The sequence below is a fragment of the Poecile atricapillus genome, chromosome Z, assembly GCF_030490865.1.
Source record: "Poecile atricapillus isolate bPoeAtr1 chromosome Z, bPoeAtr1.hap1, whole genome shotgun sequence".
In the NCBI taxonomy this organism is placed as follows: domain Eukaryota; kingdom Metazoa; phylum Chordata; class Aves; order Passeriformes; family Paridae; genus Poecile; species Poecile atricapillus.
In genome coordinates, this window is record NC_081289.1 from 810,687 (window position 1) to 833,936 (window position 23,250).

The 23,250-nt window shown below is 53.8% G+C and overlaps 1 protein-coding gene and 1 long non-coding RNA gene across 22 annotated transcripts in view; both read right to left on the minus strand.

Annotated features, from left to right (window-relative positions):
* SHANK3 (SH3 and multiple ankyrin repeat domains 3) overlaps positions 1 to 23,250 on the minus strand; it is a 145,182-nt gene that overhangs the window by 23,109 nt on the left and 98,823 nt on the right. For 19 of the 20 annotated variants that reach the window (XM_058828149.1, XM_058828144.1, XM_058828145.1 and 16 more), the window contains 4 exons: positions 21,393 to 21,416; positions 18,034 to 18,161; positions 16,929 to 17,031; positions 1,789 to 4,120 (listed from right to left, as the gene is read on the minus strand). In XM_058828149.1, the coding sequence (XP_058684132.1) occupies positions 1,789 to 4,120; positions 16,929 to 17,031; positions 18,034 to 18,161; positions 21,393 to 21,416 (2,587 nt within the window). The remainder of the gene's footprint in view (positions 1 to 1,788; positions 4,121 to 16,928; positions 17,032 to 18,033; positions 18,162 to 21,392; positions 21,417 to 23,250) is intronic. The other variant, XM_058828152.1, reaches the window with a different exon arrangement.
* On the minus strand, positions 12,013 to 14,534 carry LOC131573861 (uncharacterized). 2 transcript variants are annotated; one of them, XR_009276272.1, is made up of 3 exons: positions 13,611 to 14,534; positions 12,821 to 13,454; positions 12,013 to 12,428 (listed from the first exon to the last, which is right to left on the minus strand). It is a non-coding gene; the product is annotated as an uncharacterized LOC131573861 (long non-coding RNA). The 2 variants fall into 2 exon arrangements; XR_009276273.1 differs by lacking the exon at positions 13,611 to 14,534 and having other exon boundaries at positions 12,821 to 13,218; positions 13,298 to 13,400.

Consider the following 23,250-nt stretch of genomic DNA (forward strand, 5'->3'; position numbering starts at 1 on the left):
ACATCATCATTGTCACCACAGCATGGCCATTGTCACCACAACATCATCACTGTCACCACAGCCTTGTCATTGTCACCACATCGTCATTGTGATGACATCATCATTGTCACCACATCATCATCACTGTCACCTCAGCATGGCCATTGTCACGACAGCATTGTCATCGTCATGACATCATTGTCACTATGGCACTGTCATTGTCACCACGGCATCATTGTCACCACAGCATGGCCATTGTCACCACAGTGCTATCATTGTCACATCATCATTGTCACCACATCATCATCACTGTCACCTCAGCATCCTCGTGGTCACCACAGCATTGTCATTGTCACCACATTGTCATTGTCCCCACAGAGCTGTCATTGTCACCATAGCACAGCCACTGTCACCACAGCACTGTCACCACAGCATGGCCATTGTCACCACGGCATTGTCATTGTCACCACAGCACTGTCACTGTCACCACGGCATCATTGTCACCACATCATGACCACTGTCCCCACAGTGCTGTCATTGTCACCACAGCATGACCATTGTCACCACAGCACTGTCATTGTCACCACAGCATCATTGTCCCCACAGCACAGCCAGTGTCACCACAGCATTGTCACCAAAGCACCGTCATTGTCACCACAGCATGGTCATTGTCCCCACAGCATGGCCATTGTCACCACAGCGCTGCCATTGTCCCCACAGCACTGTCATTGTCACCACGGCATCATTGTCACCACAGCATCATTGTCACCACAGCACTGTCATTGTCCCCACAGCGTTGTCATTGTCATTATGACATCGTCACTGTCACCACGGTATCATCATCGTCACCATGACATCATTGTCACTACGGCATTGCCATTGTCACTACGGCATCGTCACGACATTGTCATTGTCACCACAGCACAGCCACTGTCCCCACAGCATTGTCATTGTCACCACAGCATCACTGTCACCACGGCATCGTCATTGTCCCCGCAGCATGGCCACTGCCACCACAGCATTGTCACCACAGCATTGTCATCGTCACAACATCATCACTGTCACCACGGCATTGTCTTTGTCACCACAGCACAGCCACTGTCCCCATAGCATTGTCATTGTCACCACAGCATCACTGTCACCACGGCATCGTCATTGTCCCCACAGCACAGCCACTGTCCCCACAGCATTGTCATTGTCACCACAGCATCACTGTCACCACGGCATCGTCATTGTCCCCACAGCACGGCCACTGCCACCACAGCATGGCCACTGTCACCACAGCATTGTCACCATAGTGCTGTCATTGTCACCACAGCATGGCCACTGTCACCACAGTGTTGTCACTGTCCCCACAGCACGGCCCCTGTCACCACATCATTGTCACCTCAGCGCTGTCATTGTCGCCACAGCACGGCCACTGTCCCCACAGCGCTGTCACTGCCCCCACAGCGCTGTCATTGTCACCACAGCATGGCCACTGCCCCCACAGCGCTGTCACTGCCCCCACAGCGCTGTCACTGTCCCCACAGCACAGCCACTGTCCCCACAGCGCTGTCACTGCCCCACAGCGCTGTCACTGTCCCCACAGCGCTGCCACTGTCCCCACAGCCGTGTCACACAGGGAAAGCAGGACACGGAGCGACGGGAAAGGCGGGACGGGGGGATCAGCCACAACCGCGACGCGCCGGGAGATCCCATCCCGCCACTCCCACCCACCTTCCCTCCCCTCCGCCGAGCTCCCGAAGCTCCGAGCTGTCCCTCAAAGCCACACCCGTGTCCCCGTCCCCATCCCCGCCCGGCTCTTACCGTGCGGCCACCACCGGCGACTTCTTGCCGGGATCCAGGGCGGAGCCGGCCGGTTCCTCGCCCAAGGAGCGCGTGTCCTTGTTGAGCTGCTGCAGGCGGGAGCTCAGCTCGCTGATCACAGTCGGTTTGTCCTCTTCGGCCCCGTGGCCGGGCCTGCTCTCCATGGGGTCCCCCCATAGCTTGGACCTTCTCTGAAAGAGGTAGCGTGGCCGGGCCGCGCTGGTGGCCGCCAGCGTGGCCGCGTGGTGCTGGGAGATGAGCTCGCTGTCCGAAGACTGCTTCAAAAGTGGGTCCCTGAAAGTAACCGGCCCCTTGCTGAGCTGGGACTTGAGTTTGGGCTTTGGAGGCACTGGTGGCTTCTCGAGTAGAAAAGTTTGGCCGTCGGCGAAGGACGTGTAGGTGTCGGTGGGCTCGCCGCTCTCCGAGGACAGCGTGGACATGCTGGAGACCGTGGAGATGGTGCTCGTGGTCTCCAGGTGGTGGTCGCTGGAGCTCCTGGTGTCCACCTCTTCCACTCCCGAGTCCGCCGCCGACTCCGGGGCCGCGGGGGCGTCCGAGGGCTTCCCTGAGGGTGTCGCGCCGGGGGGAGAAGGTGCTACTGCCGCCGCCGGCAAGGACGGCGCGCCGGGCGCGGCCAGGTGGCTCACGGGGGTGCCGGGGGCGGTCACCAGCACCCCATTGGCGAATTCGTCCGGGGGCGGCACCAACCCGATCTTGGCCAGCTCCTCGCGGGTCTCCTCGTCGCTGGAGGACAGCTGGGCCGGAGGGAGGGTCACCGTGTAGGGTTCCACCTCCTCCTCCGAGCTGCCCTGGCCCAGCGCCTTCTCCGAGGCCGGGCTGACCGGCGGCTTCCCCACGGGGCTGGGCTGGGGCTCGGCCTTGGGCGACTCGACCGGCTCGGCGCAGACCTCGGCCGCGGCCGGGCTCTCCTCTTTGATCTCCAGGCCGATCTCGTCTTGACCGTTACTGGTGGCGTGGACCATGATGAGGCCGGCGGTCTTCTGCTGCGACGTGTCCACGATGCTGATGATCATGGACTTCTTGTCCTCGGGTTTCTTCTCCTCCTTGCCCGGCGGCTCCGCGCGCACCTCGGGCTCCTTCCGCAGGGTGGCCGGAGTCCCCCAGGGGCTCTTGGTGGGGGTCAGAGCGCCGGCGTCGGTCGCCATCACCGCCTTCCCTCCGGGGGAGTAGGCGGGGGACACCAAGGCCTCCAAGTCCACCCTGTCCGGCTCTTTGGTTTGGATGTCCACAAAGAGGGGCGCGGCTCTGTCCGAGTCGGGGCTGTGGATCGGGGTGGGCGACCGGGACGGGACTTGAGAGGACAGCGCCCGTTCCCTTGCGGCCAGCGCCAGCGCCAGGGGCGAGTTGGGATCCAGGGGCTTTCCCGTCAGGGGGTGGATGAAGGTCGAGGAGGAGCCGCCGATTAATGGCTTTAAAGCTGACACGGGCGACGGCAGGAGGACGTCCCGGCTGCCCAGGAGCCGCTCGTCGATGGAGCGCGACTGCTGCAGCGACGGCATCTCGCCGCCGCCTCCGCCGCCGCCGCCGCCCGGCGCCGGCCCCTCGATGGCTCCCACCGACAGGAACACCGTGGATTTCCTCCTCTCGTCCAGCCGCCGGTCCCGGTCCTTCATGACGCCGGCGGCGATGGCGGTGGCGAAGGGGAGGCCGGCGGCTTCCACCTGAGCGATGCCGGGGTGGTGCTGGTATTCCAGGCGGTGGCTCCGGCGCGTGGGCGACGGCTCCCGGGAGGAGTAGCCGCCGGTGATGGCCAAGGCCGCCCGTTCCTGGGCGTCCTCCACCTGGAGCTGCTTCACCAGGGGACTCTTCTTCCTCTGCGGCTTGGTGGGGGCGAAGAGGCTGACGTTGAACTGGCCCATGTTGGCGTAGGGATTATCGATCACCCGGCCTTTCCTCTTCAGCTTCTCCGGCGGCGTCGCCGCCGGGCCGGGCCGGGGGATCTCGGTGGGTTCCACGGGGAGGTGGGAGGAATCCTGGAGGATGATCATGGAGCGGGCCCTCTTCTGCCGCTCGGGGTAGGGCACCGAGCCGCGCTCGTACACCTCGGCCGCCAGGTGCGGCAGCCCGTGGAGTTTGGCTTCCAAGCCCGGCTTGAAGCTGGAGCGGACGGTGTCGTAAGCCCGGCCCGGCGGCGGCGGCGGCGAGAAGGAGGGAGGGGGTCCGGTGTCGAAATAATAGGGGGAGGGGGGCGGGGGAGGGGCGGTCTGCGGGGGAGGGGGGATGCCGTGGCCTTCCCGGACCGTGTCCGTCATGGAAGTGCTCCGCGGGAATTTCCCGTCCAGCAAGGAGGCGGCCAGCTTCTCGTCTTCCCCTGGGGAAAGAAGGAGAAGAGGAGTCAGGGAAGGGGGTGGGTGTGGCCACCCGGAAAAGGAGGGAAAGGGTGGAGTCGGGGAGGAGTTTCGGCTCTTCCCGAGGAAAACGAGGAAAAGGGCGGAGTTGGGAATGAGTTCCTTGTCTCCTCCTGGAAAACAAGGGAAAGAGCAAAGGCGGGGATGAGTTTCCGGATTCCACCTGGAGAACAAGGAAAAGGATGGAATCAGGGGTGAGTTTCTGGTCTCTGGAAAACGAGGAGTCAGGAATGAGTTCCTTGTCTCCTCCTGGAAAACAAGGAAAAGAGCAAAGGCGGGGATGAGTTTCTGCTCTTCCCAAGGAAAACAAGGAAAAGGATGGAGTCAGGAATGAGTTTCTTGTTTTCCCGAGGAAAACGATGGAGTCAGGGATGAGTATCTTGTCTTCCCAAGGAAAACAAGGAAAAGAGCAAAGGCGGGGATGAGTTTCCGGATTCCACCTGGAGAACAAGGAAAAGGATGGAATCAGGGATGAGTTTCTTGTCTTCCCATGGAAAACAAGGAAAACCATGGAATCAAGGATGAGTTCCTGGTTTCCAGCTGAAAAATGAGGAGAGAAGTTGAAAGTTGTCTTCCCAAGGAAAACAAGGAAAAGAAAGAAGTCAGGAATGAGTTTCTTGTCTTCCCAAGGAAAACAATGGAGACAGGGATGAGTTCCTGGTTTCCAGCTGGAAAATGAGAAGTTGAAAGTTGTCTTCCTGAGGAAAACAAGGAAAAGAGCAAAGTCAGGGAGGAGTTTCTCGTCTTCCCAAGGAAAATGATGGAATCAGGGATGAGTTTCTTGTCTTCCTGAGGAAAACAAGGAAAATGATGGAATTGGGGATGAGTTCCTGGTTTCCAGCTGGAAAATGAGGAGAGAAGTAAAGTTGAAAGTTGTCTCCACATGGAAAAGAAGGAAAAGAGCAAAGTCAGGGCTGAGTTTCTGGATTCCACCTGGAGAACATGGAAAAGGATGGAATCAGGGATGAGTTTCTTGTCTTCCCATGGAAAACAAGGAAAAGGATGGAATCAGGGATGAGTTTCTCATCTTCCCAAGGAAAACAAGGAAAACTATGGAAACAGGGAAAAGTTTCCCGTCTTCCACTGGGAAAAGAAGGAAAACAATGGAATCAGGGATGAGCTTCTTGTCTCCACCTGGAAAATAAGGAGAGCGGTGAAGAGGACATTCCCAGAGAATTCCTGGAGTGGGAAAAACTGGGAAGCGGCTGGGGTTGTTCCTCCCACCCCACTTCATTCCCAAGATTTTTTTTCCTCTTTCCAAGCCTCTCTTGGAAAAGGCTTGGAGCAACTTCCCAGACTGGAAGAACCAGAATTCCCAGAAAAGCTGCCCTTGGATCCTTGGAAGCCTCCGAGGCCAGGCTGGAGCGCCCCGGGATAGCGGAAGTTTTCCCGTGGGAAAACTGGGAATGGGATGAGCTTTGAGGCCACCCCCAAATCCCAACCATTCCACGATTCCACGCCAGCCACATTCCCACGGGGATCAGCTTCCCGTGGGAATTGTCTCCGCCCCTTCCCGGTGACGGAAGCGCCGCCAACGTGCCAGACATCCGAGTGCCACCGGCACGGGCGCGGCTCCCGTCACACTTCCCGCTTTTCCCGAGGGCTGACATCTGTTCCCGAGCGCCAGACTGAGCCCGGCGGGGTCTAGCAGGAATTCCTGCTTTTTCAGGGAATTCTCCGAGGCGAGGATTAGCATGGAAAAGCAGGAAAAATCCGGGGTGGATTGGGATGAACTCAGGGCCTTCCCAACCCGAGATGTTCCACCATCCTAAAATCCGACCGCGCCGCGATTCCCTCCCTCTGTTCCCAGCTCATTCCCGAGCCCGGATCCGCCGTGCTCACCCCTCCTTTGGGAAAAATCCTCCTTCCCAATCCCCGCTCCGCTCTTCCCAAGCTTTCAAATCTCTCCGGAGAGGATTTGGGATTTTTTTTGTTTTTTAAATTTTATTTTAATTTTATTTTTGGCCTCCGGAGATTTTTTTTTCCCCTTTAGGGAAAACGCTCTTCCAGCGGCACCGAGAGGCTCCGGCAGCTCCGCCCGGAATCCGTCAGCGATTCCACCCGAGGCGGAATCCAATGGGGACAAAAGGGAGGAATTTGGCTCTGAAATTCCATCCCATGCTGTTGGTCGTGCTGGAAACTGGGCTATTTTTGGGAATCTGGGATGTGCCGTGGGAATAAAGAACCGGCAGCATGGAATAGGTTCAAAGGGAGCCTGGACAAAGCCCTGGAAAAATGGGCCTTTTCCAAGGTTTTTTTTTTGTTTCTTTTTGAAATCCCGGGAGCCGAGGCCAGCAGGGGGAATTTGGGAGGATGATCCCATCCTTGCCCTTTTTTTTTCCCTTGGGAATGTGGGATCCTGCGCTAGATGGAGCTGTGGAATATTCCGGGAGCAGCAGGAAGATCCCAAAAAAACCTCCCCCCCCCCCCCACCCCGTTCCTGCCTTTCTGGAGATTTCTGGGAATGGCCGGGAGGTGACACTGGGATATTTGGGAAGCTCCGAGCTCCGTCCCTGGGCCTGGAATGTCCCAGGACACGGAATGGGAAAGCTCATCCTGGGAATGCAATGTCCGGATGAGCTGGGGCAGGAAATCCAGTGGGAAAGGGGGATCTTCCCTCTGGAATTCTCTGGGCATGGCTGCCGGATCGGGGTGACATTGGGATATCCAGTCCATGGATCCAGTCCATGGATCCAGTCCTTGGATCCTGTCCATGGATCCTGTCCATGGATCCTTCCCATGGATCCTGTCCATGGATCCTTCCCATAGATCCAGTCCTTGGATCCTGTCCCTGGATCCAGTCCTTGGATCCCGTCCTTGGATCCTGTCCATGGATCCTGTCCTTGGATCCTTCCCATGGATCCAGTCCTTCGACCCAGTCCTTGGATCCTGTCCCTGGATCCAGTCCATGGATCCCATCCTTGGATCCTGTCCCTGGATCCAGTCCTTGGATCCTGCCCATGGATCCAGTCCTTGGATCCCACCCATGGATCCAGTCCATGGATCCCATCCATGGATCCTGTCCTTGGATCCTGCCCATGGATCCAGTCCTTGGATCCCACCCATGGATCCAGTCCATGGATCCCATCCATGGATCCTGTCCTTGGATCCCACCCATGGATCCCGTCCTTGGATCCAGTCCTTGGATCCTGTCCCTTGATCCTGTCCCTGGATCCCGTCCTTGGATCCCACCCATGGATCCCATCCTTGGATCCTGTCCTTGGATCCCATCCTTGGATCCTGTCCCTGGATCCAGTCCTTGGATCCCATCCTTGGATCCTGTCCTTGGATTCATTCCATGGATTCAGTCCTTGGATCCAGTCCCTGGATCCAGTCCTTGGATCCCATCCTTGGAATTTTTTGGAGGATCTTCTCTTCCATTTTTCCCTAAATGAGGGAGGGAAAACCATGGAAAAACCACATCCCGGGAATTGCCAAACGTAGGGAAAACTATGGAAAAACCAAATCCTGGGAATTGCCAAACGTAGGGAAAACCATGGAAAAACCAAATCCAAGGAATTGCCACATGAAGGGAACACCATGGAAAAACCACATCCCAGGAATTGCCAAACGTAGGGAAAACTATGGAAAAACCAAATCCAAGGAATTGCCAAATACAGGGAAAAGCATGGAAAAAACAAATCCTGGGAATTGCCAGAAGTAGGGAAAACCATGGAAAAACCAAATCCAAGGAATTGCCAAATACCCAAATCCAAGGAATTGCCAAATATCCAAATCCAAGGAATTGCCAAGGGCAGGGAATGCTATGGAAAACCAGATCCTGGGAATTGCCAGAAGTAGGGAAAAGCATGGAAAAACCAAATCCAAGGAATTGCCACATGAAGGGAAAACCATGGAAAAACCAAATCCCAGGAACTGCCAGGTGGGAGGGACACTAGGGAAAACCACATCCCAGGAATTCTGTGCCCATTCCCACCCAGCATTCCAGGCCTGGAGCAGCTGAGCCTCATCCGTGGGATCATTCCCATGGAATTATCCCGGTTTTCCAGCTGCTTCCCAGCCTGGAAAAGCGGGATCTGCTTATTCCCAGCACGGATGCTCCAGAGCCGAGCTTTGTTTTCCATGGAATGCTGGGGGCTGGATCCGGTGTGGAATTTTGGGATTGGGCTCCATCCCAGCAGCAGCTGGAGCCTGGAGATGCTCCTGGAATTCCCAAGGGAATTTGGCCTCCAAAAATGTCCGGAAAGATCCTCAAAGATCCCTAAAAAGGAGCAGATCCAGAAAATCCGGCTCTGGGATAGAATTCCCGGAGAAGTCGTGGCTGGATCCCGGGAAGTGTCCGAGGCCAGGCTGGAGAAATCTGGGATGGAGGAATGTGCCCATGGAAGAGGTGGGAATGGGATGGGATGAAGGTCCCCAAACCATTCCGGGATTCCAGGATTCACCCCTGGATCTCAATCCCTGTTCCCTGTGTCCCGGGAAAGCCCAGGGAGTCCAAACCTTCCACTTCCTGGAAAAATCCGGAATTTTGGGAGCTGCTCCGGGCTCTTGGGAGGGAGAAGTGGGAATATCCTCTGGGAAAAGTCCCAAATGTCCTCCCATTCCCAGGAATTTCCAACCCCAAATCACCAAACCATCCCTTTGCTGTTTTCCTTGGAATTCCGGCTCTCCGCTCCCCTCAAACCTCACCCGGAACACCGGGACACCAAACCGGGATCAAATCCCGGATCTTGGGAATAAAGAGCCGGAATCCCAATGGAAAAACCGGGAAGGACCGGCAAGGATCGACTCCCAACATCCGGAACGACTTCCCTGGGAATGGGAATGACGCTCCCAGCGTAGCCTGGCAACCCCCGGAGCCATTCCTGGCGCTCCATGGAATTCATCTCCAAGGAAAACACAAAGCTCCGTGAAAAGCTCCCCGGGGCGTTGCCATAACAGCCCAAATCCCTGGAAAACCGCATTCCGCGCATTCCTGAGGGATGGAAAACAACCCCGCGCTGCTCCCCAGGGTTGGGATGAGGGAATAATCCCAAAAAAAAAAACCAAACCTGGAGCGGGAGGGTGAAAATTCGGGAGGGGGAAGGGGGAGGGAATTTCCATCCTGTGGAGGTCGGGAATGGGAATTTCCATCCTTTGGTGTCCAGGAATGGGAATTTCCATTTTTTTGTGTGTCCAGGGTTGGGAATTTCCATCCTTTGGTGTCCAGGAATGGGAATTTCCATCCTTTGGTGTCCAGGGTTGGGAATTTCCATTTTTTTGTGTGTCCAGGGTTGGGAATTTCCATCCTTTGGTGTCCAGGAATGGGAATTTCCAGCCTCTGGAGCCCAGGAATGGGAATTTCCATTCTTTGGTATCCAGGGATGGGAATTTCCATCCTTTGGTGTCCAGGGATGGGAATTTCCATCCTTTGGTGTCCAGGAATGGGAATTTCCACTTTTTTGTGTCTAGGAATGGGAATTTCCAACCTCTCGAAGCCAGGGATGGGAATCTTTGTCCAGTGGTATCCAGGGATGGGAATTTCCATCCTTTGGTGTCCAGGGATGGGAATTTCCAGACTCTGGAGCCCAGGGATGGGAATTTCCATCTTTTTTTTGTGTCCAGGAATGGGAATCTCCATTTTTTGGTATCCAGGGTTTGGAATTTCCAGCCTCTGGAGCCCAGGGATGGGAATTCCCGTTCTTTGGTATCCAGGAATGGGAATTTCCATTTTCTTTTGTGTCCAGGGATGGGAATTTGCATCCTGACGAGGTCAGGAATGGGAATTTCCATTCTTTGGTATCCAGGGATGGGAATTTCCAGCCTCTGGAGCCCAGGGTTGGGAATTTCCATCCTTCGGTGTCCAGGAATCAGAATCTCCATTTTTTTGTGTCCAGGGATGGGAATTTCCAGCCTCTGGAGCCCAGGGCTGGGAATCTCCAATTTTCTGAGTCCAGGGATGGGAATTTCCAGCCTCTGGAGCCCAGGGCTGGGAATCTCCAATTTTCTGAGTCCAGGAATGGGAATTTCCAGCCTCTGGAGCCCAGGGCTGGGAATCTCCAATTTTCTGAGTCCAGGAATGGGAATTTCCAGCCTCTGGAGCCCAGGGCTGGGAATCTCCAATTTTCTGAGTCCAGGAATGGGAATTTCCATCTTTTTTTTGTGTCCAGGAATGGGAATCTCCATTTTTTGGTATCCAGGGTTTGGAATTTCCAGCCTCTGGAGCCCAGGGTTGGGAATTTTCATCCTTCGGTGTCCAGGAATCGGAATCTCCTTTTTTTTTGTGTCCAGGGTTGGGAATTTCCATCCTTTGGTGTCCAGGAATGGGAATCTCCATTTTTTTGTGTCCAGGAATGGGAATTTCCATTTTTTTTGTGTCCAGGAATGGGAATTTCCAACCTCTCGAAGCCAGGGATGGGAATCTTTGTCCAGTGGTATCCAGGGATGGGAATTTCCATCCTTTGGTGTTCAGGGTTGGGAATTTCCAGACTCTGGAGCCCAGGGCTGGGAATCTCCAATTTTCTGAGTCCAGGAATGGGAATTTCCATCCTTTGGTGTCCAGGGTTGGGAATTTCCATCCTTTGGTACCCAGGGTTGGGAATTTCCATCCTTTGGTGTCCAGGGTTGGGAATTTCCATCCTTTGGTGTCCAGGAATGGGAATCTCCATTTTTTTGTGTCCAGGAATGGGAATTTCCTTTTTTTTTGTGTCCAGGGTTGGGAATTTCCGTCCTTCTGTGTCCAGGAATGGGAATTTCCATCCTCTGGAAGCCAGGGATGGGAATTCCCTGTCCTGTTGTGTTCAGGGACAGGAATTCCCATCCTCTGGAACCCAGGGCTGGGAATCTCCAATTTTCCAAGTCCAGGAATGGGAATCTCCATCCTCCGGCATCCGGGATGGGCTCAGAATTCCCAGAAAAGCTGCGGCTGCCCCTGGAAGCGCCCTGGGATAGCGGGAAGCACCCCTGCCCTTGGAATGGGCCGGAATTAGGGAATCTCCAAGATCCCACCCAAACCATTCCAGGATTCCACCCCCGGATGTGAACTCCAGGACGCTTCCCATCCCCCCCAATATTCCCAAAAAATCCCTCCCATCCCTCTGGAATTCTGTCCGGGAGCCATGGCAGCTCCGCAGGCTCCGGAGCGTTTTTAACTCCGCTGCCGGGAGCAGATGGCGCCGGCAGAAATCTTGGAAGTCTGACAGGAATTTTCTTCCCTCCCCTTCCCCCCCCACTCCTTCCCATTTTCCTCCAAATATTCCGCCCATTCCCGCTTTTTTTTCTTTCCCAGCCAGCCGGGGGTTAACCATCTCCATCCCGGGAATTTTTCCTGGAATCTTTGATTTTTAATCCCAATCTTTTTTTTTCCAGAGAGCCAAGGGTTAACCACACTTTTCTGGGAATTTTTCCTGTAATTTCTGATTTTTTTCTCCCACTTTTTTTTTCCCAGCCAGCCAAGGGTTAATCGCCTTTTCCTGGGAATTTTTCCTGGAATCTCTGATTTTTAATCCCATTCTTTTTTCCCAGCAAGCCAAGGGTTAACCACTTCCATCCCGGGAAATTTTCCTGGAATATTTTTCATCTTTTCTCCCACTTTTTTTCCCCAGCCAGCCAAGGGTTAACCACATTTTTCTGGGATTTTTTCCTGGAATCTTTGATTTTTAATCCCAATCTTTTTTTCCCAGTCAGCCAAGGGTTAATCACCTCCATCCCGGGAATTTTTCCTGGAATCTTTGATTTTTTTTCTCCCACATTTTTTTCCCAGTCCGTCAAGGGTTAACCACCTTTTCCATGGATTTTTTCCTGGAATCTTTGATTTTTTCTCCCTCTTTTTCTTTCCCAGTCAGCCAAGGGTTAACCACATTTTTCTGGGAATTTTTCCTGGAATCTTTTTGGTCTTTTCTCCCATTTTTTTCCCCCCAGTCAGTCAAGGGTTAACCATCTCCATCCTGGGAATTTTTCCCAGAATCTTTGATCTTTTCTCCCTCTTTTTCTTTCCCAGCTAGCCAAGGGTTAACCACACTTTTCCTGGGAATTTTTCCTGGAATCTTTGCTCTTTTCTCCCTCTTTTTTTTCCCAGCCAGCCAAGGGTTAACCACACTTTTCTGGGAATTTTTCCTGGAATTTCTGATTTTTTTCTCCCACTTTTCTTTCCCAGTCAGCCAAGAGTTAACCACCTCCATCCCGGGAATTTTTCCTGGAATCTTTGATTTTTAATCCCAATCTTTTTTTCCCAGTCAGCCAAGTGTTAACCACATTTTTCTGGGAATTTTTCCTGGAATCTTTGCTCTTTTCTCCCTCTTTTTTTTCCCAGCCAGGCAAGAGTTAACCACACTTTTCTGGGAATTTTTCCTGGAATTTCTGATTTTTTTCTCCCTCTTTTTCTTTCCCAGTCAGCCAAGGGTTAACCACATTTTTCTGGGAATTTTTCCTGGAATCTTTTTGGTCTTTTCTCCCATTTTTTTCCCCCCAGTCAGTCAAGGGTTAACCATCTCCATCCCGGGAATTTTTCCCAGAATCTTTGATCTTTTCTCCCTCTTTTTCTTTCCCAGCTAGCCAAGGGTTAACCACACTTTTCCTGGGAATTTTTCCTGGAATCTTTGATGTTTTTCTCCCACTTTTTTTTCCCAGTCAGCCAAGGGTTAATCACCTTTTCCTGGGAATTTTTCCTGGAATCTCTGATTTTTTTCTCCCACTTTTTTCCCAGTCAGCCAAGCGTTAACCACACGTTTCTGGGAATTTTTCCTGGAATCTTTGCTCTTTTCTCCCTCTTTTTTTTTCCCAGCCAACCAAGAGTTAACCACCTTTTTCTGGGAATTTTTTCCTGGAATTTCTGATTTTTTTCTCCCTCTTTTTTTTTCCCAGCCAGGCAAGAGTTAACCACATTTTCCTGGGAATTTTTCCTGGAATCTTTGAGGTTTTTCTCCCATTTTTTTTTCCCAGTCAGCCAAGGGTTAACCACCTCCATCCCGGGAATTTTTCCTGGAATCTTTGATTTTTTTTCTCCCTCTTTTTCTTTCCCAGACAGCAGGGGGTTAATCACCTTTTTCTGGGAATTTTTCCTGGATTTTTTTTCATCTTTTTACCACTTTTTTTTTTTCCCAGCCAGCCAAGGGTTAACCATCTCCATCCCGGGAATTTTTCCCAGAATCTTTGATCTTTTCTCTCTCTTTTTCTTTCCCAGCCAGCCAAGGGTTAACCACACTTTTCTGGGAATTTTTCCTGGAATTTCTGATTTTTTTCTCCCACTTTTTTTTCCCAGCCAGCCAAGGGTTAACCACCTCAATCCCGGGAATTTTTCCTGGAATCTTTGATTTTTAATCCCAATCTTTTTTTCCCAGTCAGCCAAGGGTTAACCACCTCCATCCCGGGAATTTTTCCTGGAATCTTTTTGATCTTTTCTCCCTTTTTTCCCAGCCAGCAGGGGGTTAACCACAATTTTCTGGCAATTTTTCCTGGAATCTTTGATTTTTTTCTCCCTCTTTTTTTTTTCCCATCCAGCCAAGGGTTAACCACCTCAATCCCGGGAATTTTTCCTGGAATCTCTGATTTTTTTCTCCCTCTTTTCCTTTCCCATCCAGCCAAGGGTTAACCACCCCCATCCCAGGAATTTTCCCCTCCCCAACCGGAATCTTCCTGATTTTTCCTCCCCGGGGAACCCACAGCGCTGCCAAAATCCTCCAACCCCATCTGCGAGCGTTTCTTCCCTAAAAAAACCCCCAAAATTCCCAAAATTCCCCATCCCAGCTTTTTCCTGCTTTTTCCATCTCCTTCCCGGCCCGTGCGGGGATTTTTGGGATGCGCAGCTCCCGGCCGTGGGCGTGGAATGTCATCCCAAGGATTTCTAATTCCAGCCCCGTCCCTCCCTCTCCGCCTCTTTTCCCATCCCCGTTTTCCTGGAATTCCACGGGTTCCATCCCGCAGCTCCTGCGGCTTCGGGGGTTGGGTCCCCTCCTTTCCATGGATCCTGGAATGGGATTTTTTTTTTCCCTGGATTTTTGTTTTGTTTTTTTTTTCCCGGGAATCTCCTGATGGAGATTCGAGGAATGGTTTTTATCCCATTTTTTTGTTTGTTTGTTTGTTTTCCCCCCCGGGGGGGTTTTGGTTGGGAATTGCTGGGAAGCTCAGGGATAACCGGGATGAGCTGGGAATTCCCGTGGGGGTACGAGCACAGAATTCCCAAATTATTGTGGGTGGGAAAGAATTCCAAGACCGCTGAGTCCAAGCTGAGCCCAATCCCAGCCCTGAGTGGAATTCCAGGAATTCCTTGGATTCCTCCAAACCTCCCCTGCCGAGGCCTGAGCGCTTTTTCCATGGAAAAATTCCCAAAAATCCCATCCCAGCCTCCCCTGGGCCAGGCTGGGGGCCTTCCCGAGGCGCTGCTGGAATTCCGTGGGAAGGATTCCAGAATTCCGGAATTCTGGCTGGGAAAGACCTCAAAGCCCACTTCCAAGCCCTGGACAATTCCCACCATTCCAGGCTGCTCCAAGCTTTTCCTTGGACATTCCCGGGATCCAGGAGCAGCCACAGCTGCTCTGGCAATTCCATTCCAGCCGGGAATTCCCAATTCCCAAATTCCCCTTTTCCAATCTGGAGCTGTTCCCTGTGTCCTGTCCCTCCCGGCCTTTCCCAAATCCCGGCTCTCCTGGAGCCCCTGGAATGTTCTGGAAGCTCTCCCTGGATCCTTCCCTTCTCCGGAGGAATATTCCCAGTTTTCCCAGCCCGGCTCCAGCCCTTGGAGAATTCCATGGATTCATTCCCAGATCCCTTTCCAAACCATTCCCGGCTGCACCGGCCCTTGAGCCGCTCCTTTCCCAAAGCCTCTTCCCAAAGTTTCCGACCCAGAAACTCCGGAAAAGCTTCGGGAATCTCCTGGATCCTCCTCATTCCAAGGGCACCGGTGCAGGATCCACTTCCCAGACCGAAATATGGGATAAACCCGGATAAAAATCCCGGGATAAAAAATCCCAGGATAAAAAAATCCCAGGATAAAAATCCCAGGATAAAAATCCCAGGATAAGAAATCCCGGGATAAAAATCCTGGGATAAAAATCCCGGTTCCCCTCTGGATCACGGCAGGTTTGGGAATGCTGGGATGGGATTTCTCCATGTCCACACACGGATCCGTCCTCTGCATCCCAATCCCAAGGATCCCATCTCATCCCAGCTCTTCCAAGACATTGGGAACGTCTTTCCCACAGAATTCCCGGCACAATCCCTGAAATTCCCGATTTTCCTTTTGTTTTTAGGACCAAGGACCAGGTTTGGGATCGGTGGCACCAAAAAAAATCTGGAATGGAGTCAAGGATTCCCAGGGATGGATTTTGGGATTTGGTGGCACCAAAAAAATCCTGGAATGGGCTCAAGGAATTCCCAGGGATTGGATTTTGGGATTGGTGGCACCAAAAAAATCCTGGAATGGAGTCAAGGATTCCCAGGGATTGGATTTTGGGATTGGTGGCACCAAAAAATTCTGGAACGGAGTCAAGGATTCCCAGAGATGGATTTTGGGATTGGTGGAACCAAAAATCTTTGGGAACAGAGTGAAGGATCCACCAGAGATGGTTTTGGGATTGGAAACTCCAGATATTTTTTGGGATAAGCTCAAGGATTCACAGGGATTGGATTTTGGGATTTGGTGGCACCAAAAAAATCCTGGAATCTGGTCAAGGATTCCCAGGAATGGATTTTGGGATTGGTGACACCAAAAAAATCCTGGAATGGGCTCAAGGAATTCCCAGGAATGGATTCTGGGATTGGTGGCACCAAAAAAAATCTGGAATGGAGTCAAGGATTCCCAGGAATGGATTTTGGGATTGGTGAAACCAAAAACATCCTGGAATGGGCTCAAGGATTCCCAGAGATGGATTCTGGGATTGGTGGCACCAAAAAAATTCTGGAATGGAGTCAAGGATTCCCAGGGATGGATTTTGGGATTGGTGGCACCAAAAAAATCTGGAATGGGGTAAAGGAAATTCCCAGGGATGGATTTTGGGATTGGTGGCACCAAAAATCTTTGGGAACAGAGTGAAGGATCCACCAGAGATGATTTTGGGATTGGAAACTCCAGAAATTTTTGGGGATAAGCTCAAGACATTCCCAGGGATGGATTTTGGGATTTGGTGGCACCAAAAAAAATCTGGAATGGAGTCAAGGATTCCCAGGAATGGATTTTGGGATTGGTGGCACCAAAAAAATCCTGGAATGGGCTCAAGGAATTCCCAGGAATGGGTTCTGGGATTGGTGGCACCAAAAAAATCTGGAATGGGGTAAAGGAAATTCCCAGGGATGGATTTTGGGATTTGGTGGCACCAAAAAATTCTGGAATGGCTTCAAGGAATTCCCAGGGATGGATTTTGGGATTTGGTGGCACCAAAAATCTTTGGGAATAGAGTAAAGTTTTGGGATTGGAGACTCCAGAAATCTTTTGGGATAAGCTCAAGGAATTCCCAGAGATGGATTTTGGGATTGGTGGCACCAGAAATCTTCGGGAACAGAGCGAAGTTTTGGGATTGGAGACTCCATAAATTTTTTGGGATAAGCTCAAGGATCCGGCACATCCCGGTGCCTCCTCCAGACCTCGTCCCGCTCCTCCCGAGCCCCAGCTCCAGCATTCCCGCTTCCAGAGCCGCCATTCCCACCGGGAACGCCTGTGGCTGAGCCGGTTTGGGAATTCCCGGAATTCCCTCCCAAAATTCCCTCCCGGAATCCTCCAGGACCAGGCATCCCTCCGAGCCGCAATTCCACAGAATTCCGTGGGATGCTCCGAAATCCGCTTCCCACGGGGACCCTCCCTCCCCATTCCCGAGGGATTCTCCCGGGTTTTTTCCTCACCGACAGACTTGGTCCGTGGAATTCCCTTCCGGAGGGACACGTGGGGCTTCTCCGTTCCCGCCAGGACCCCGGGATGCGCCATTCCCTGCCGCTCAAACAGGGACTGGAAGGGAAAAACAGGGAATTCCCAGTCCGGATGCCGCCGGGAGGCCGCGACGTTCCCAGCCGGAATTCCCAGGGCGGGAAAACGGGAGCTCTTCCCAGCGGGATGGGCCCGGCCCGGCCTTCAGCTTCCCGCTGCTCCGCCCCGTGGGATTCCAAACTTTGGGATGATTCCCGTCCCAACTCCCCGCCCGCAGCATTCCCGGAACAATCCCGAGCCCCTTCATCCTCCTCGGAGAATTCCGGCAGAATTCCGGCAGAATTCCAGCAGAATTCCAGCAGAATTCCGGCAGAATTCCAGCCTGGCTCTCCGGGCTCCTCCAGAGCTGCTCTTCCACAGCTTTCCCTGGGAAATCCAAGCGGATTCCCGGGAATTCCACTCCCCATTCCCAGGAATTCCACTCCTCATTCCCGGGAATTCCAATCCCCTTTCCTGGGAATTCCAATCCCCATTCCCAGGAATTCCACTCCCCATTCCTGGGAATTCCAATCCCCATTCCCAGGAATTCCACTCCCCATTCCCAGGAATTCCAATCCCCTTTCCTGGGAATTCCACTCCCCATTCCCTCCCCTCCCTCTCCCTCATTCCCGGCCGCCATTCCCGGTGGGATTCCCTCTGGCTCACATTGATCTCCTCACTGAGATCCTCCGGATCCTTCCCAGCCCTCTCCTTCCATTCCCGGGAATTCCGACTTCCACACCCCCATTCCCACGGAATTCCTGGGAATTCCTGCCAGTCTCACACTGATCTTGGCCGGGGTGATCCTGTGGATCCCATTCCCCCATTCCCATGGAATTCCCGGGAATTCCCGCCAGGCTCACACTGATCTCGGCCGGGGTGATCCTGTGATCCCATTCCCCCATTCCACACCCCCGTTCCCATGGAATTCCCGGGAATTCCCTCTGGCTCACACTGATCTCGGCCAGGGTGATCCGTCAGATCCCATTCCCCCATTCCACACCCCCATTCCCACGGAATTCCCGGGAATTCCCTCTGGCTCACACTGATCTCGGCCGGGGTGATCCTGCGGCTCGTCGGGCGCTGTTTCACCGTGGCCGCTCTGGAATCGGCCTCCACCAGCTCCGCCCGCAGCGCCGGCTCCGCCGCCGCCAGGATCTCATCCAGCTTCTCTGCAATCCAAGGAAAAACAGCCGGGATCAGCCGGGATCAGCGAGGATCAGCCGGGATCCTTCCCGCCACTTCTCCCAAGGAAAACTGGGATCAGCCGGGATCCTTCCCTCCCCACCCCTCATCCCAGGATCCTTCCCGCTGCTCCTCTCCAAGGAAAACCAGGATCAGCCGGGATCAGCTGGGATCAGCTGGGATCAGCTGGGATCAGCTGGGATCAGCTGGGATCAGCCGGGATCCTTCCCACTGCTCCTCTCCAAGGAAAACCAGGATCAGCCGGGATCAGCTGGGATCAGCTGGGATCAGCTGGGATCAGCCGGGATCCTTCCCACTGCTCCTCTCCAAGGAAAACCAGGATCAGCCGGGATCAACCGGGATCAGCTGGGATCAGCTGGGATCACCTAGGATACTCCCCTCCCCACTCCTCATCCTGGGATCCTTCCTACTGTTTCTCTCCAAGGAAAAGTGGGATCAGCCGGGATCAGCCAGGATCCTTCCCTCCCCACCGCTCATCCTGGGATCCTTCCTGCCACTCCTCCCCAAGGAAAACTGGGATCAGCCAGGATCAGCTGGGATCAGCTGGGATCAGCCAGGATCCTTCCCACTGCTCCTCTCCAAGGAAAACCAGGATCAGCTGGGATCAGCCGGGATCAGCCGGGATCAGCCGGGATCCTTCCGTCCCCACCCCTCATCCCAGGATCCTTTCTGCCGCTCCTCTCCAAGGAAAACCGGGATCAGCCGGGATCAGCCGGGATCAGCCGGGATCAGCCGGGATCAGCCGGGATCCTTCCCTCCCTGCCTCTCATCCCGGGATCCTTCCTGTTGTTTCTCTCCAAGGAAAACTGGGATCAGCCGGGATCAGCCGGGATCAGCCGGGATCCTTCCCACCACTCCTCTCCAAGGAAAACCAGGATCAGCCGGGATCAGCCGGGATCAGCTGGGATCAGCTGGGATCAGCCGGGATCCTTCCATCCCCACCCCTCATCCCGGGATCCTTCCTGCTGCTCCTCTCCCCTCCCAGCGCTTTTCCATGGATCTGGAGGATGTTCCCACCCCACGGATGCGCCACATTCCCAATTCCTCCCGGATTTTGGGTATTCGGGAATCAGCCGAGTCCGGCCAGGAGGGTGGGAAATCCCGGGAATTCCGGGACATGGAGATGTCCGTGGGAGCCACGAGGCTCCGGCACATCCGGAGTTTATTTGGGATAAACCGGGATATTCCCGGCCGGAACGGACTCGGCTCCTTGAATGATTCCAAATTTCCGTGTCCGGGCCGGGATCCGGTGCCCACGGAGATCGGGAATATCGGGAGAGCCGCTCAGGGAATTCCCAGCTCTGGGATCCATCCATTTACCCCTGGGGAACACCGGGATCCGTTCCCTCGGGAATCGCAGGGATATGGGAATGGGCAAGAGGATTCATTCCCATGGATCCCTCCGGAGCCTCTGGAATTCCGGGAATGGGAATCTGGGGCTCAGATCCAGGTGGATCCGAATCCCAAATTCCCGTCCCGGCTCCAGCCGTGTCCGGGTGGGAATTGCTCCTGGGATTCTCCCGGAGCCCGGCTGGTGCTTCCATGGAATTGTGGAATCCAAGGAATGCTTTGGGTGGGAAGGAACTTAAAGCTGATCCCATTCCATGAGACTCCTTCCCGTTATCCCGGATTTCTCCAGCCTGGGCTCAGACATTCCCGGGATCCAGGGGCAGCCCCAGCTGCTCTGGGAATTCCATTCCAGCCGGGAATTCCCAATTCCCAAAATCCCACTCCCATCTCCCCTTTCCCAGGGAATTCCCTCCATTCCCAGCTCTCCCAGCCTGGCATCGGATCCAAAGGAATTTTGGGATCCAGGGGCTTCCCTGGGAATCTCAGCACTGCAGGAAGGGTCTCCCTTCCCTTTTCCAGCCCCAACTTCCAGAAAAATCCCTCGGGATGGATTCAGAGCCTCCCAAATCCCGGAATGCTTTGGGATGGGATCCAGGGACCTTCAATCCCATCCCATTTCAATCCCACCATCCCAGGCTGCTCCAAGCTTTCCTTGGACATTCCCGGGATCCAGGGGCAGCCCCAGCTGCTCTGGCAATTCCATTCCAGCCGGGAATTCCCAATTCCCAAATTCCCCTTTCCCAATCTGGAGCCGTTCCCTGTGTCCTGTCCCTCCAGGCCTTTCCCAAATCCCGGCTCTCCTGGAGCCCCTGGAATCTTCTGGGAGCTTTCCCAGGAATCTTCTCCTCCCCTCGGGAAGATCCATCCCAGGAATCCCTGGGAAGATTTTCCAGATCCGTGGGATCCTCTGGATCTGCCCGATCCAGGGAAAGGTTGGGAAGATCCCTCAGCCGCTTCCCAGGGAAATTCCCAATGGATCTTCCCGGCTGGAAGAGCAGATCCCACATTCCGGGGGGGCGGAAAAGTGGGAATGGGAACCACCAGGACAGGAAATCCCGGATCGGAAAATCCCAGGAGTTTCAGGGAAGGGACCTCCAATCCCACCCTGATCCAACCTTTCCATCCAAAACTTCCCGGTTTTCCCGTGGCCAGGAATATCGGGATAAATCCCTGGATTTGTCAGGAATATCGGGATAAATCCCTGGATTTGTCAGGAATATCGGGATAAATCCCTGGATTTGTCAGGAATATCGGGATAAATCCCTGGATTTGCCAGGAATATCAGGATAAATCCCTGGATTTGCCAGGAATATCGGGATAAATCCCTGGATTTGTCAGGAATATCGGGATAAATCCCTGGATTTGCCAGGAATATCGGGATAAATCCCTGGATTTGCCAGGAATATCGGGATAAATCCCTGGATTTGCCAGGAGAGGCTTTGGCATTTTTGGGATAAATCCGGACACCGCCATTCCCGAGGATTCCACACGGGACATTCCCGGAGCTGGGATCACCCCTGGGAATTTTGGGTTGGGAATTTTGGGATAAAGGATGCAGCAGAATCCAGTTCCCAATTCCCGGAATTCCAATTCCAGGCATTCCAATTCCAGGCATTCCAATTCCCGGAATTCCAATTCCCGGCATTCCAATTCCTGGCATTCCAATTCCTACCGGAACAGCTCCAGGACACCGGAGCCCATCCCGAATTCCCAAATTCCGGCGGAATTCCCCCGGGAACAGCCACCCTCGGGATACCGGGATTCCCGCCCCCCCTCCCACCCCGCTTTGGATCCCGCTGGAATTTGGCGGGAAGAGGCGGAATCCCGGGAATTTCGCTTTCACTCACCCCCTTTCCTTCTCCTCATGGAGGCTTGGAATGGGAAACAAAACACAAAATCAACGGCACGGAACAATTCCCGCTCCCATTCCCAAAATTCCGGCCGGGGCATCCCGGAATTCCAGACTTTTTCCACCGGGATCGCTCCCCCCCCCCCCCCCCCGGCCCGCAGGGATTTGGGATTGATCCCAACTCCAGGATCATCCCTCGATCTCCTGGTGGATCCAGGCTGGATCCTGCTGGGGATCGGCTGGAATTCCATCCCGAGGAATTCCACCCCGAGGAATTCCATCCCGAGGAATTCCATCCCGAGGAATTCCATCCCAAGGAATTCCACCCCGTCCAATCCCAGAGCAATTCCCTGCATCCAAATCCCTGGATTTCGGCACGGGAGGGATCCCGGAGCATCCCAGGGGGTGGGATTGGCAAGGAAAAGGTCGGGAAGGGCACAGGGGGTGTTCGGGATCCATGGAAAAGGGGGCGGGAATTCCTTTGGGAATTTCTTTGGGAATTTCTTTGGGAATTTCCCTTTCCCTGGCGGTTTTTTTTGGGAAGGAGAGCGGCTCCGAGCCGAATCCCGGGAATGCCGATCCACAGGAAAACCTGGAGCGAAGGATGGGAAGAGGACGGATCTCTCGTTTTCCCTGGAATGGCTTCAGCCCCTCCCTCGATCCGGTGGGAAGGAGCGCTGAAATTCCCGGGAAAAATCTTCGGGATTCTGGGATCGGAGCTGGAGCCGCCTCCGGATCCTTCTCCCGGGATCGCTGCTCCCAATCCCGCTCCGGGAAAACCGGGAATGGCGGTGGAAGGAGGAACCCCGGGATCCGGGATGGGGAAAAAAAGTGGGAAAAAGGAGCCGTTCCCGCCAAAAAAAAAGCCGCTGGATTGGGAATAACGGTCTGGAAGCGCCGGGAATTCCAGGGTGGGAATTCCAGGGTGGGAATCCAGAGGCTCGGGATGAAATAAATCCCGGATGATCCAGGCTTGGAATGTTGGGATCTGTCCCGACCCCGCGGGGAGCGGGAAAAGGCTCGGAAAACCGGGAAGGGAACGGGAAAAAAAACAGGGATGGGCTGGGAAAGAGGGAGAGGAAAACGGAGAGCTTGGGAAAAGCGGGAATTAAAAAAGAGGGAGGGAATGGAAAACTGGGAGAGCACGGAAAACCGGGAAGAGCTTGGAAAAACCACGGAGAGCATGGAAAACCAGGGAGGGTTTGGAAAATCGGGAAGGGCTTGGAAAACTGGGAAGGGCTTGGAAAACTGGGAAGGGCATGGAAAAAACAGGAAAAGTGTGGAAAACTAGAAAAGACATGGAAAAACCAGGGAGAACATGGAAAAAACAGGGAGAGCTTGGAAAACCAGGAAGGACATGGAATAAATGTGGAGAACATGGAAAACGGGGAGGGCTTGGAAAACTGGGAAGGGCACGGAAAAACCAGGGAGAACATGGAAAACCAGAAAAAGCATGGAAAACCAGGAATAACATGGAAAACAGGGAGGGCTTGAAAAACCAGAAGGAATTAAAAAAGAGGGAGGGCATGGAAAAAAACAGGAAGAACATGGAAAAGCAGGAAGAGCTTGGAAAAACCAGGAAGAACATGGAAAACCAGGAAGGGCTTGGAAAACCAGGAAGAGCTTGGAAAACAGGGAGGGCTTGGAAAAAACATGGAAAGCTTGGAAAACCAGAAGGATGGAAAACCAGGAAAAGTGTGGAAAACCGGGAAGGGCATGGAAAAACCAGGGAAAACATGGAAAACTGGGAAGAGCGTGGAAAACAGGGAAAGCATGGAAAACCAAGGAAAACCACGGGAAACATGGAAAGCCGTGGAAAACACGGAAAACCATGGAAAAACCAGGGGGAACGTGGG